This window comes from Drosophila serrata, unplaced genomic scaffold (genome assembly GCF_035046125.1).
Source record: "Drosophila serrata isolate PLE 108 unplaced genomic scaffold, ASM3504612v1 contig_92, whole genome shotgun sequence".
NCBI classification, from domain to species: domain Eukaryota; kingdom Metazoa; phylum Arthropoda; class Insecta; order Diptera; family Drosophilidae; genus Drosophila; species Drosophila serrata.
In genome coordinates, this window is record NW_028256990.1 from 35,459 (window position 1) to 48,020 (window position 12,562).

Consider the following 12,562-nt stretch of genomic DNA (forward strand, 5'->3'; position numbering starts at 1 on the left):
GCACACCAAAACACTGTACAGTGCCTTGCTACTGTACACCAATTTCGATGAACTTGTCAACAGCTGTACAACTATGAAATGAGTGAGAACACTGTCAATCGAAACCGACAATACTACCCTACTCACTCACACCAAAGACTGTATAACACAATCTTTGCTCACACCCAAATATACTGTGTAGAAAAAAAGTGTGCCCACTTTAAGACTGAGTGATTCATTTGCCGTTTTGGATACATTCATGCAGGAGTCTATTATGTAAAAATAAAAAAAGGAAGCTAACTTCGGCAAGCAAAGGTTTATATACCCTTGCAGATAGAACTTCTATGACTAGAAATCCATACAATATAAATTATATATATTTGTGTTAAAAACAATGAAGTAATACCTGCTTCCAATTCATTCACCTATACATATTATATTTGCAGCTTTACATTCACAGATTTGCATTTTTCTTCTACATCAAACGATCGTTTGTATGGCACTTACATATATGATATAGTCGTCCGATTTTCATAATGTTTGACACCTAATTTAAGACTAATATAAAATGGCTATACCTCAAATTTGATGAAAATCTGTTGAAAACTGAAAAAGTTATAATTTTTAATTGTATTAATTTCTCGATCGTTCCTATGCGAGCTATAAGATATAGTAGTCCGATTTTCATAAAATTTTACACAAAATTGTAAAGTATAATAAAATGGCTACGTTTCAAATTTGATCCAATTCTATCGAAAACTGATAGGTTTCGTACCGGGCCGGGCCCGGACCTCTTGAAAAATAGTTTGTTTTCGTGCGGGCGCGGGCCTGTGTTTTGATTACTCCACATATAAACACGACTAAAAAGACGTTTTGTTTTATTCTTGTAAGAGTGAAAAAAAGAGATTTTCCGATTTTTTAACTTTTGTAGATTCACACTGAACACTAAAAGTTCGCTAAAATTTCCAGAAAATTTTCGCACGCAACAAAGTCTATAAAACAGCTGACTTTGTTAGTTTATCAGCACACATTTTTGGGAGGCGGTATTTTTTTGAATTGGAGAATGTAAATTCAAAAAATATACTTACTTTTTACAAGAAAGGCATGCTTATGTTTGTATACCCTTGCAGGTTATTAGATCTCTATTGATTCATAGACTATAAGATATATGTAATTGTCAAAAACAACAAATTAAAGCCTACTTTTGTTACATTCAGCGATACTCATTGTAGTTAAAGTTACAGTTACAGACTTACAATCACATGTTTGCATTTTCCTCTACATGTAAAATTAAATAATATTCTGGAAATATACAAAATGGCTATATAAAGTGAAATATGGATATAAAGTTAATTTTAAATATTTTAATTTCTCGATCGTTCCTATGGTAGTCAAATGATATAGTAATCTGATTCCCATACAATTTTAACCGGGATTTCAGAATAATACAAAATGCCTTTATCTTAAATTTGATGAAAATATGTTTTTGTGGCAGCTTTATTACATAGTCGTCCGAGCCAACTCGCTCCCACTTATATACGAGTGAGTTTCACTCAGTTAGCTTAAAACTAAGTTAACTAAGAAACGGGCAGACGGGCGAACAGACGGACAGAAGGATAGACGGACATGGCTAGATCAAATCGGCTGTTGATGTTGATCAATAATATATGTTTGTATATATGTATGCTTTATAGGGTTCTCTGCGTTGCAATATTCTGACTACAATTAAAATAATATACAAATAATTCGTAAAAAATAGGTGAGTTTATGCCAAAAAAATAACTTATACCCATAGAGCGCTCGTAGAAAGGAAACGGAAGATTAAAGAGCAAGAGCAGAGCGCTGGTTTCGAAAAATACGATTTCAAAATAGGCACCCTTTTGGCGCGAACAATATAAATATAAAGAAAACATTAAAGGTAATATAAATAAAAACGAAATTTAATTAACAAAAAATTTTTTTTTATATTGTCAAGTAGTATAATAAAAGTACCAATGTACACTTTTTAGTTATATTTAAGTCTGCAGCAAAAGACAAACTCCAGCAAGAGTCCATTTACTAGCTTTTTCCTTACTTTTCAGATTAAATGTCCAAACAAATGTAGGTCCGCGTAGGCTGCAAGAAAAGGAAGAATTAGGTCAAATTATTAAACTAAATAAAATAAATATTTATTTTATTTTTTATATTTATATTTTTTTAGGTATATCTATAAAGATTTATATAAGTTGGCACATTCAGTTCCCACAAACAGAAACTGTCGAGTTGCAGGCCATTTCCGGTGGCAAGTAAATAAACTGCCGACTCCGCACTCTGGGGGCGGAGCTGCCGAACTGCAACAGGATTAGATCCATAAGATTGCCTTAAAAAGGGGCAACACTCAACAAATTCAAAAAACCAACACAGATTCCGACCTTGGATATTTACTCTTCTCAAGCCTTCCAATTCAAATACTGGTAGTATATGAAAATCACATTAATTTAACAAAAATCAATACTATCACTGAATCTTTTAGTAACAAAATCAAAGACTCGCCCAGAATGAAAAATTTGTACAACAAACTACTACAAGAATTAAATGGTATAACTATTCATCAGCAAAATAGGCAGAAACGTGGACTATTTTACATAATAGGTTCATCTTTTAAATTTCCTTTGGCACACTTGATGAAAATGATAGGGTAAACATTAACAAAAAAATTGACATAATTGCAAAAAAATTCAATTCAACTTCATAAATTAAATGATGTCGTAAAGTTTGTGAATGAAGGACTGGAGACACTTACTAACTACCAAAATAAACGCAATAGTATTGACACACTTGTTTATGAACTCATGCAATTTATCGAAATGGGCATGCAACGTTCACGTCTTGGACTTTTTAACACAAAAATACTCAATTACGACAAACTAGAACGCATTAACAGCCAAAATATACTTTTAATCAAAACATCTACGTGCATTGACTACAAAAATAACGAATTACTACTTATTTAACATCAATGTATGTTAACCTAAATATTCGTTTATTAATTCAACTTGACGTTGTCCTTAGTCAACTGACGGGACATTAGTTCGACTCAAATAAATAGCAACACTTCACTATATAACAGAGCGGTTTTTAATTTTGATATATTGAAGCTTGCCTTTAAAAATATTCCTCATTTTAGAGAAGTTTTTTTGAAATATGAGATACCGAAATTACGTCACCATTCTAAATGTGGAATAATAATTTTGGTAGACTCGACATCAGAAGGAACGCATTGGGTAGCCTATTATAAGAAGGGAACACACTCGTCTTACTTCGATAGTTTTGACTGATAGTTTAGACTGCATCCATTCGATCCATGCCATGTCTAACCTTTTCTTAACACAAAGTGGACAATTTCTCCAGTCACCACCATCAACAACACCAACATAATGAACATGTTCGCCAGCTCCTCTACCAACACCAACTCCATCGGCTCCACCATCTCCACCGCCACCAACATTAACTCCACCGCCTCCACCAACTCGAATTTACCGGAAGGGGTATCCCAGGAGGACCTCAACTCAGCTTCAGCAGACTCCCCATCAACATGGAGTTCGATATATTTTCAGCACGACGGGTAGCAGGCAAGTTCGGGCAGAATAAAATACTCCAACTTGCCTATGTATTGGCAAAAAAATTGACATAATTGCAAAAAAATTCAATTCAACTTCATAAATTAAATGATGTCGTAAAGTTTGTGAATGAAGGACTGGAGACACTTACTAACTACCAAAATAAACGCAATAGTATTGACACACTTGTTTATGAACTCATGCAATTTATCGAAACTTCCCGATAGGTATAATCACTAAGCAAGAAATACATAGAGAAGTCAAACAGTACAAAAATGTACTATCACAACAACGGCTGGTTCTGGAACCGCAGAGCACCCGAACGATATGTCTAGAACCCCACTGGGGCATGATACAATTATACAAGGTAGTCTCGTCGGCTGCCTAACCGTTCGGCTTTTTGTCAGTGCGTTTTCGTTTGTCAAAGGAATGGGTTGTGTGCGGACGATTTTTTTTTTTTTTACTATTAACCCTTGTGTGAGATGTCGTTCTGCAATTTCTGTCGAAAGCACGTGCATGGAGTAAAATTGATAAAAGTGGACATTGTGGGAGGAAATTAAGGAGCTGGAAATTGTTTTTTTTTAGATATAGTTTCTGATTATTTTAGTACTACAAAAACGTTAAGGAGAAACTATTAATAGGTGCTATGAATATAAGCATTAATTTAGATATAAAAAAATTTTACTTTAAGATTCGCATATATTTTAAAATTAAGAATTTAAACAAAAAAATAGGTATACAAAAACATAAATTAAGTAATTAATTAATTTCAAATTCAAAACTATTAAAAATTAAACAATAAAACAGTTCAACTCCTTTTACTATATATGAACAATTTAACCCCCATGGACTATCTAAGGGTTAAACTAAAAGCTCTTTTGTCGTTTCACTCGCACTTACTTCGCAGACTCCTCTCACTCGCACTTGTTGTGAGTAATGAATAGGGGAGTGCTTTTGCCGACGAGACTACCTTGTATAATTCTATCATGCCCCAGAGTGCGTTCGGCTTTTTCGAGTTCGAAGCATTCGTTCGAAACCGAGCACAAGAATTCACTTTTCAGTATCAGATCGACCGTGAAACGATGAGCAGGGTTGCGTTTCTTTGCGCTGTGCTCTCGTTTCTTTATATATGTGTATATGTGTAAGTCGGCGGCAAGGGTATGTTATCCATGTTAACACTTTTGATAATTGACGCACCTGCACAGCGAGTTCCGATCGGTTCGAATACCCAAGTTCCACTAACTGACCATTTCAGTTATTTCATTTCATTCATTTCACTCAAGTCGAGCTTATGCAGCCATCTCTGTCTTACTCAAGACTCTTGGTATCTTACCATCGAACCTCACTCAGCAGCAGAGCATCTCTGCCTCTGCTGCCGTGCTTTCGCTCAATATCAGCTAGTAAAGCAGAAGCAGGGAATTCCCCGAATTCCCAATTTACCAGAATGCTACATTTACTAGGAATCACACTGCGACACGGCCTTCCTGACCTATCACACGTCCTCGTGTGCTACATCCACCACCCATGTCCAAGTCACATACCAGACTCTTTTAATTATAGTATCTCTTAGTTTTAATAACATAACTTTCTCTAACAATTTACAAACTTACAGAGCCGCTTACACAAGCATAAACTGACAATTTTTCTTATCTAGGAAACACAATTTCCTATCGTTTACAAACATAATACATTTTCAACTTAATGATCTTATTCATATCATTTAATTCTTATCAGAATTTTCCAATAATTCAGATTTTACATAACTTAGATTTGTCTTTTAGTTTCTCAATTTAATTTGGTGTGCACACTTACACCCAATCACCTTGACCCCCGCCATAACACTTATCATCCCTGTGAGACAGCTGTTATGGTGCGGTCCTCAATTCCCCTCTTGGGACATAGGCGCACGCTTACTAACGTCGTCTTAGTTCGTTCCCCTTCTGGGAATCGCCATCACTGAGGCCATCGAATTCTTCGTTTAATTCGTTAATTATTTGTCTGCTTGGTAGCGCTCTTAGCCACTCATGTGAATATTTATACGTTCGCTTATTAATTAATGATTTTAGTTCAAATCGATCGCCGTCTAAAACTCACATCAAATGGACCTTTAAATTTGGAGTCAAGCTTTGTCTGATGCCGTTCTTCGTTTTTCAGCAAAACATGATCACCTACGTTATGTTTCATAATCTTTGCCTTATTTTTGTCAAATCTTTGTTTGTCATATCTTGCATTATTTTCCATGTTTTCCTTGGCTTGAATTCTAATCTGTTCTCTATCTACATCATTGTCTTCTTCGTTTATTGACAATAAACCAAAAGGCCTAGCTTCTTTTCCTATTAATAGCTCTAAAGCGCTAAACTTGGTGACTCGATTTGCAGTACAATTCATGGCCAGTTGTACTTCAGCCAAAGCCTCCTGCCATGATCTCTGACTCGTTTCAACTGCTGTCAGCATTGTCTTGAGTGTCTTCATCACGCGTTCAACCTGTCCATTTGCCCTACTAGCTCCCGTAGCGATCAAATGCAGCTGAATCTTTTGAGCGGAGCAGAAATTGCGGAAGCCTGAGCTAGCAAAACAACGGCCTTGATCCGCTATTATTCTAGTTGGCAATCCAAATAGCGCCCCACCGATTTCACAGCTTTAATACAGCTTTCGGTGTCTATATTCAGTGTGTGGTAAAAATAAACGAACTTGGTGAATGCATCTATTAAAACAATGACGTATTCTTTTAAGTCGTTTTTGCCACTCATTTTACCCGTAATGTCGATGTGAACTGTGTGCCATGGTATCTCTATCTTAGGAATTGGATGCAATTCTGCCTGGACCTTTCCATTTGTGGGTTTTGCTTGTTTGCACGTGATACAATTTTCCACAAATCTACGTACATACTTGGTCATATTCTCGAACCAGTAATATCCATATACCTTATCTAATGTTTTTCCCATCCCAAATGCATAACAGATTCGTGTACGTGGTTGATCACTGCCCACCTAAACGCCCTTGGAATTACCGGCAAGTACCTTGTTTTACCATTCCTCTGTATTTTCCTATGCAATATACCCTTTCTTAATTCAAATGTTTTATTTAAATTTTCCGGTAATTCGTTATTGCGTAATTTGGATGAAATATTGATTATTTCAGGATCGCGCTGCTGTTCGGACACCAACCAATTGTCGGTCACTTCAGTAAGATTAATACGCTTCTCAATTATTTTATCCACACACTTATTTCCTTCTGACAATGGATTTCGGGAAAGGAAATCGACATGCGCCATTCGCTTCCGTTTTCTATATTCAAGATCGAAATCAAATGACTGTAAAAACCCCCACCATCTATGCACTCTTGGTGTTAATTCTATTGGATATTGTGGATCAAATATAGTTAATACTGGGGCCTGTGTCAATACACCTATTATTTTCAAACGTATTTGTTCATGTTCTGACAACCAGACAAAATTAGCATTATTTTTTCAAGTAAGCGTAAACAATGGTTTTAATATTTCAGGAAATTTTGGAATGAATTGTCGAAAGTGAGAAGCTAAACCAATAAACTGTCGTAATTGAGTAACAGTTTCCGGAGGTGGCAACCCTATCAATGCCTTGATCTTTTGTGCATTTGGCCGAATTTCCCCATTCGTTATTTCAAACCCAAGGTACTCGATTTTAGTTTTAAGAAACGAACGTTATATTATATGAAAATCCGGCTTTACTTAAGGTGTCCAACACTATCTCTAGTCGATCTAACGCTTCATCTTTTGTTTTAGCTACTACCATAACATCGTCAATGTAAACAATTGCGAATGTGTGTGCCAACGGACCCAGGGCTTGTATTATTGCACGCTGAAACACAGAAGGTGCGTTCTTCAGACCAAAGGGCATGGTTAAGAATTCGTACTGCCCATCGGGTGTAACGAAAGCCGTTCGCTCAATTGAATCTGGGTGTACAGGGATTTGGTAAAATCTACTTGCCATATCTATACACGAAAAGTACCTTGCACCACGAAGACGAGCTATTTGATCCGAAATAAGAGGCAAAGGATATTTATCGGCAATTGTATTGTCGTTTAAAACGCGGTAATCAACACAAAGACGATCTGTGCCATTTTTCTTCTTAACCAGCATCATGGGACTAGCAAATGGTGAGCAGCTGGGACGAAGCATTGATGTAAGCAATTCATCAATTTTGCACCGAACGTGCTTCCTCTTATCTTCGCTAAGCCTATAAGGTCGGCGTTGCACAGTCTTTTGTGGATCTATTAGCCTAATTTCTAATTGACCTGTCGTCACACGAGTCATTGGAATTCCGTCAATAAACCTATCAGAGTGACATCTCAATATATTGTTTAATATCATATGTCTTATCGGAATCGTTTAAATTGGTATCAGAATTTATGATTTCTTCATACTTCACTAGGCTCAGAACATTTACTCTTTTTGTCTTATAAAAGCAAAATTTATCTGCATCAATTGATACACCAGAGCCCAGGCTTAAAACTTCACGGCCAATCAACACGTCATGCTTCAAATATTTGTCCATAACTACATGTAATAAAACTTCTAAACAATATTGTTCAATATTAATATTACTCAGAACTTGCAATGTGCTACAAATTGAATCGTTACTTATGCCATTTAAAGTTACAATATTGTTAAATCGTTTTCCGGTGAATTTATCCGCAACACTCTCCTTGACCAGTGAACATTCGGCTCCAGAATCGAAACAATATGGAATAGACTCACCGGATAAGGTAATTGTTCCACTTGGTGGAGCTACGGTACAAACGTCAACTCGCCTCTCGTAGCTCTTGCTGTTTCCACCAGTATGATTTTTGGGGCATACAGAAGCCACATGTCCGTTTTCATCGCACTTAAAACATTTAATTTTTGATCGATCCTTCACTCCGGCCGTGCTGCTCACGCTATAATTCCTTTCTGTTGGGGTTGATGCTTTCTCCATTCGAGCGCGGCATTCTGCATATTTGTGGCCAGCCTTTCCACAAAAATGGCCCGTCGAATATCCATCCTCCTCGTTGATACGCTTCTTGAAAGCGTAAGCCTGTAGCTGCTGCTGCAGCTCATTACGAGTCGTCACATTCGTTGTAAACAGCCAACGCAACAATTGTCAATTTGAGCCATGTGAGCTAACGCTACTGATACCGCAATCTTCTCCAAATTCTTTGCCTTCCACTTAGAGAGCAATAGGGTGACAATGCGACTGCCGTACTCAGCGAAACTCGCTCCAGTTTTGGGACGTCCGTTCAAAATGTTCATCAGTATGGCAGAAGTTGTCTCAATGCCCACGAAACGTTGGATGAAGAGTTCCTTAAACTGCGGCCATGTGATGCCAGCGAAGCATATTTGGGACAGCCATTGCGATGCACTGCCTTCTAATGCTTTGCTTAACGCAATCACAAGCGTACTGCCTTCGAGAGCATTATCCGCAAAAATTAAGTCCACTGTAGTACACCAAACTGATGCATCTGCTCCAGCTGTGTCAGGGCAAAACTTGGGTAGAGTGACGAGTTCCGATCGGTTCGAATACCCAAGTTCCACTAACTGACCATTTCAGCATACGCGCTCACGTCATAAACTCACTCAAGTCGAGCGTATGCAGCCATCTCTGTCTTACTCAAGACTCTTGGTATCTTACCATAGAACCTCACTCAGCAGCAGAGCGTCTCTGCCTCTGCTGCCGTGCTTTCGCTCAGCTAGTAAAGCAGAAGCAGGGAATTCCCCGAATTCCCAATTTACCAGAATGCTACATTTACTAGGAATCACACTGCGACATGTACAAGCGCTCACACGTTTGTATGCGTGTTCAAATTTCTGCATGTAGAGTCTTTTTCAAAGATTTTGGACTGCCACAGCCAATGCGCCGCGGCGGCGGCTCACTTGCTTATGACGTCACAGCAATATTTAGCGGATAGCTTTTGTATTGGGGGACAAATTATTTAAGTTATTTAACTATAATTACTACTTATTTTAATTTAAGTTTTTTTTTCTGACTACATTTCCCAAAAGGCATTTTGTTGATGAATCATCGATGAATTGTTGATGTACATATAATCTAGACATATCGTTCGGGTGCTCTGGGGTTCCAGGCTCAGCCGTTTTTGTGATAGTATTTTTTTGTACTGTTTGACTTCTGTATGTATTTCTTGCTTAGTGGTATAATTCTATCGAAAATAGCCATTAACATTTTTGAAATACACACCCCTTACCAAAGACTTTATAACTTATATACTTATACATCTTTGCCCCTTACAACCTTATAAAAATAAATAATAGTTTACAAAAACTAAAAAAAAAACACACTTTTATAAATAACAGATTCCAAAAGAAGAAAATGATTTATAATTACATACAACATTTTTAAATTCAGAGCAATAGTTTATAATTATAAGCAAGATCTCTAAAGTTAATAGCCGGTCTTTGTGATCAAAATATCATACTCAAAAAGGTACATAGTATTCTGGATCTCAAAAAAACCTTGGCTTAAGAAATATATAAATAGATATTAATACGGAGCACAGGACTAGGCCTGAAAGTAAATTCGAGAAAAGTATTTTAAAGCTTTTGAACAACAGCGTATATGGCAAGACCAAATAGCTTCAGGCGCAAGCCTAGTAACGAATGGGAAGCCACACCTGTGGGTCCCCAATGTGGGTGTCACGCATGAACATGATTTTATTTTTAAGACAAAATTATTGTTATCGTACCATAAATTTAGAAATATCAATCGTATTCGTTATCAGAAATATATTTTAATGACACCTATTAAATAGCTTGGCTGCCTGTGAGCGGTTGTAGCATAAAGAGAAGTACAAAGAGAAGTGCTATCGAAGTACCTGAGATGTCTTCAATTGCACTTAGAAAGGGGTACCTGGTCGGGTCACCAATTAGCCGCGGTAAAGCGTGGCTCCAGAGATAAGTATCTATGCCATTTTATGTTAGTAACCTAAGCTAGGACTTACACGAAATAAAGGCAGTTTAAAATTACAACTCAGCAAATGTGGACGTATTTGATTAAGACAGCTGAAACATTTTGGTCCTTCGAGCACTCTGTAGTTTTCTCCCACCAGTGGTAAGAGGCTCAAGAGTTTTAACCAGCACCTTAGAGTCTAATTTGTTGCGAGTGCACGGTCAGCCTAAGGTTGGGAAAAAAACGTGTTTTCCCTCAACAGTGGTAAGAGACCGAGAGTATAATACAAAATACAAGCTAAATACGAGGTGTGTTCAAAAAGTAAGGTGACTTTTCAGAATTCTCGGGCTACATATTTTCGATTATCGATTTTTTTATTTTGTTATGTTGGTACACTCTTCCCTAACATCTGAACCAAGTTTCAAGTGAATCCCCTTTTTTGTTTGGTTGTAAGAGGCGTTACAAGGAGTTTTGCGTGCTCGGCGATATTTTGCTATCGAAAAAATGAGATCAAAGGACTTGCATCAAATTTTGTGTAAAAAATAAAATTAAGTGCTCTGAAACACTTGAAATGTTGATAGTGACATACGGTGAAACTGTTCTGAGTAAAAAAAAATGTTTACAAACTCTTACAAGATGGCCGGGAAGATGCCAATGACGATCCTCGCTCTGGACGCCCAAGAACGTCAAAATCTGATGAAAAGCAGTGGGGAAAATTGTTTTGGAAAATCGTCGAATCACTATCAGAGAAGTTGCTGAAGTCGCTTGGCTCGTGCCATGAAATTTTTTCAAACGTTTTTGGCATGAGACGTGTGTCAGCAAAGTTGTTGTTGTTGTTGTTGTTGTTCTGAAATTGCTGAATTTTGACCAAAAGAAACGTTGCATCATCATAGCTCAAGAGCTGTTGAATGACGTCATCAACGACCCACATTTACTCATAAGGGTCATAACTGGCGACGAATCATGGGTATATGGTTATGAAATCGAAACCAAGGCCCAATCGTCCCAATGGAAGAGCCCTGTTGAGGAATTAATCGGTCGTTAATTGAATATTAAGATTATAATTATTACTTCTTTACTTGTTATTATTTTGCATATTATCGTACCTAGTTTAATAAACATAATTGTGATAGCCAAAATGCAGTATATGTGCATGAGTATTGGCACATCACGCGATCTTTATTTTTATGCTGCACGTTTCTATGTTTTTTCGGCAGGTAGATCTAGTTGAAATTTACCCGCAACCGCTCGCTTATCGCACCCGCTTATAAACTTATTCTAGAACGCTACATTAATTAATAAACATAAAACACCTAAGACAAAAACAATACAGTCCACTGCATTTATAAATATAATAAAATTTGGTCCGTTCGAGTAGCCGGATAACCGCGATTGCTTTTGTGTTTATTATAAAAGATAAAGACTTTTCTTCGTAATGAACCCAATAATGCATCGGATGATTCAGCAACGTGGTGCAAATAACTCGCACCCTTAACAGCGTTACAGAGTTTTCACAGAGATGTGATAATGTGGAAACATTGCAGGTGAAGCTGAATCGTCTAGTAGCAACTTTCGACCACTTTATGGAGCTCTCCGATGACTTATAGCATTCAACATGGAGGAGGTATATGAAGACCCTGGCTCGGATATACCCGAATACGAAGACAAGTTCTACAGCGCGCACGCTTTTTTTTAGTAAAGCCATAAAGGAGATGGGAGGGCAAGATTATGGCCAAGACCAATCTAACATTTTGCTCTCAAGTACAGTGGAACGTCTATTCTAGAGACAAAACCAACTATTGGAACAAATTCATTCCTCATCCGGAGCAATTGACTTAAGGGGGTAGAGCACCCTAAACGCATGAAAATTGGAGGATTTTTCAAAAATTAATTTTGACTAAGTTATTAGAAATACAACTTTTTATTTATTAGTACATATGTTAAACTAAAAAATACTTATTGAAAGAAAAAAAATATTTACGAATGGCGGAGATATAGCCAGTCAAAAAACATTTGTTATCAGAATTTTAAAAACAAAAATTTTTTATAAGCTATATAAGCAT

At 37.0% G+C, this 12,562-nt stretch overlaps 1 protein-coding gene across 1 annotated transcript in view; it reads right to left on the reverse strand.

The window, feature by feature from the left end:
* Window positions 1-1,923: 1,923 nt before the first annotated feature.
* kl-5 (male fertility factor kl5) overlaps window positions 1,924-12,562 on the reverse strand; it is a 243,383-nt gene continuing 232,744 nt past the window's right edge. The window contains exon 19 of the mRNA XM_086840572.1: window positions 1,924-2,094. Within this exon, the coding sequence (XP_086696698.1) occupies window positions 1,995-2,094 (100 nt within the window). The 3' untranslated portion in view covers window positions 1,924-1,994. The remainder of the gene's footprint in view (window positions 2,095-12,562) is intronic.